This window comes from Lolium rigidum, chromosome 5 (genome assembly GCF_022539505.1).
Source record: "Lolium rigidum isolate FL_2022 chromosome 5, APGP_CSIRO_Lrig_0.1, whole genome shotgun sequence".
Taxonomy (NCBI): domain Eukaryota; kingdom Viridiplantae; phylum Streptophyta; class Magnoliopsida; order Poales; family Poaceae; genus Lolium; species Lolium rigidum.
The window spans coordinates 69,577,536-69,580,460 of NC_061512.1; the positions used below are offsets into that span (position 1 = coordinate 69,577,536).

Sequence of the window (2,925 nt, forward strand, 5' to 3'; positions counted from 1 at the left end):
ACGTACATCTTCATGTGCTACACGCTCACAAAGTCGTTTCATGAAAAATCGACATGTTATGTGACGTGTGTAAAAAAGACAAAATTCGGTGCTGAAACAAAGACTTGTCACAAGATAAAATTTCTCTTTTTCGCTTAGACTACAAAAAATATTATTTTTTCGTGAAACTTGACGAATACACATACATTATGGAGATGTACATGTAAATTTTTTTGTCAAATTTTTTTAACACTTGGAAATATGTTTTTATGGTAGAGGGATCATACGCACCCGGGAGCCGAATTGAGTTTCTGGGCCTCGCCCAACAAACAAATCACACAAGACAAAATCACAGAGTCTCACACTCACATACACTTCATCGTTGAGAACGACGCTGAGCAACACTAGCTTCCTGGGTAGCTCCTTCGCAAACCATCAAAGAGGATGGAGAGCGTGACAAAGCTGTCGGCAGAGAAGGCGGTGGTGATATTCACGGCGAGCAACGACTGCCCGATGAGCTACACGGTGACAAGCCTCTTCTCCGGCCTGGGCGTGTGCGCGGCGGTGCACGAGCTCGACAAGGAACCACGCGGCCGCGACATGGAGCGCGACCTCGCCCGCCGTCTGGGACGCTCGTCGCCCATCCCTGCCGTCTTCATCGGCGGCAAGCTCGTCGGTTCCACCGACAGGATCATGTCGCTGCACCTCGGCGGCAAGCTCGTGCCCATGCTGAAGGCCGCCGGAGCCATATGGCTCTGAGCATGCCTGAGAGCAGCGTCGAGTTATTTTCCGTCACTAAATTTTGCACTTCGCATTCATGCTAGATTTGCATGTGCGCGCTAGCTAACAGAGGTTTGGTTTTGCACTAAGCCAAGTCCTCAGATGAGTACTACTACGTATATTCTCCGATGAAGACGGGAGCACAGCAAGTTTTGGCCGCTAGTGATCGGTACCGAATCATAAATCTACGTATTAGTATACCTTTGAATGAAAAGTGGACTTTGTTTCGCTGTCCATCCGTTATCTGGTACAACTTCAAGGTAATTAGTTTGTGTTTTAAGCTGGATTATCTTTGAATGACACAATTGGAGGCAACTGAGATTCGTTCAGGACGACGGCAGCGGTCAATTTCTTAGTGCCAACGCCGCTCTCTCTCTCTCTAGGCAAAAATGTGTTTTCAGTTTCTTTTTTCGAAATGCGAACGTGTTTTCAGTTTTCACTTCCTTTTTCTCATTAAATTCTCACCCCTTAACATACCTGTTTTCCTTTCTTTCCATTCCACATCTTCGTCCCTTCCGACCATAGCGGCATTTTTTTCCGAAAGGGTAATAACGACCTAGCCTCTTCATCAAAATGATGCACATAGCATTTTATTGCATAGTTTAAGATTTAACTTTAATGTTTATAATCATGGTTCACTCATAGTTGCCATTTAAATTAGCCAGCGAAACAAAGCATACAAAAAGCATCTTGTAACTTAATATAAGTTGCCGCGAGCCAACTCTTGAAATCATTTCTAAATAGATAGCCTGGGTCCTTGATTTAGGATTGGTTTATAACTTCTACATGCCTATTATCAGGCCTAGTGTGTTGCCTAAATTTTTGTGTATGCAATTATATCAACTGAGAAATAGCAAAAATATAAATAAAATACATGGCGTCCCTGCATTCTGAAAGGTATATGTTCAGGTGGTCTTTCAACCCCCATGTCACCTCAAACAAGTTACTACCTCCGTTTCAAGGAATAAGGCGCCCTCGTTTTACGAGCTTTTTGTTTGACCAAGAATTACTTCAAATAGATAAAGATTGTTTGTATGAAATTAATATCATTAAAAAGTGCTTTTCAATACGAATCCAACGATACTACTTACATATATTATAATCAAAATTTTGTTGCTCAATTTTTATGGTCAAAGTTCATCTAGGGATGCGTGTGCGCCTTATTCCTTGAAACGGAGGTAGTATATTCACATTATATATGTTTCGTTCAAGTGTTAATTCCTGTTGAAAGTTGGTTCCAAACTCAAACTTTCAATATCATACTGGCTAAACATGTCGAATTCAAAGTTGTTGTGGACGAAAGCTGGAGCAAGGAGGCGCACAGTTTGGAGCCCATCCATGTGCTACACCAAAGTATCTAGAACTGCCGAAGCTTTGAAGAGATGGAACAAATAAAAAAGTCAGATAGGCTGTGTTTGCCTTCAATGTGGCCACACAAATAATTGTTAACCTTGACTTGGCACAGGAAGAGAGACAACTATCTCAAGAGGAACGGCAACTCAGGCGAACTGTAAATACTAAACTGCTAGGTTTTGCTGCAATTGAAAGGAGCAGATGGAGACAAAGATCCCGGATGACCTGGAGTAAGATTTTTCGTCTGAGGGCCAATGCCAGAAGAAGGATGAATCGCGCCCTGGAGCTATCGGGAACGGCCGGCTTGTCCGAGATCACAAGAGCAAGAAAGAAATTATTTTTAACTTCTTTCAATCAAACCTTGGCAACACACAGGGCAGAACGGCTGGGTTGAACTGGTTGTGTCTGAATTTTCCCTCCTCTAATTTTTTTTAGGGAATTCACTGCTCTGACATGAATTACCTCGAAGAGCCATTCTCTGAAGCTGAGCTGAAAAAGGTTGTTTTGGGGCTGCCAGAAGAAAAGCTGAAAAAGGCTTGATGGTTTCACAACCTGCATCTTTAGGCCATCTTCCAACGCGGCGACCCATCCCATGCTCGCGCGTTTGGATGGGTCGTACCGGTCAATATCACGGTCCAACGCCGCGACGCATCCCAAAAGTGGAGGGCCGCGGTGTATGGGACGACTCAAACCCGGCCCAAATCTGGGTCAGGCTTGCATGGCCGCCGATGGCACGCGGCGTCCTCCCGCGTCCGCCTGCTCGCCATCCTGGGCCCAGCTGTCGGTGGGTGGGGTGCGTCTTATTAAATGTGG

General features: G+C 44.6%; 1 protein-coding gene across 1 annotated transcript; it reads left to right on the plus strand.

Moving 5' to 3' along the window:
- Positions 1–322: 322 nt before the first annotated feature.
- On the plus strand, positions 323–987 carry LOC124655381 (glutaredoxin-C15-like). Its single transcript, XM_047194286.1, has one exon. It carries the CDS (start codon positions 424–426, stop codon positions 736–738), a length of 315 nt encoding a protein of 104 aa, XP_047050242.1. The 5' UTR covers positions 323–423; the 3' UTR covers positions 739–987.
- Positions 988–2,925: the final 1,938 nt, after the last annotated feature.

What these genes read in the sequence shown, in the direction of transcription:
- LOC124655381 (XM_047194286.1), top strand. Translation starts at nt 424, where the DNA reads ATGGAGAGCGTGACAAAGCTGTCGGCAGAGAAGGCGGTGGTGATATTC.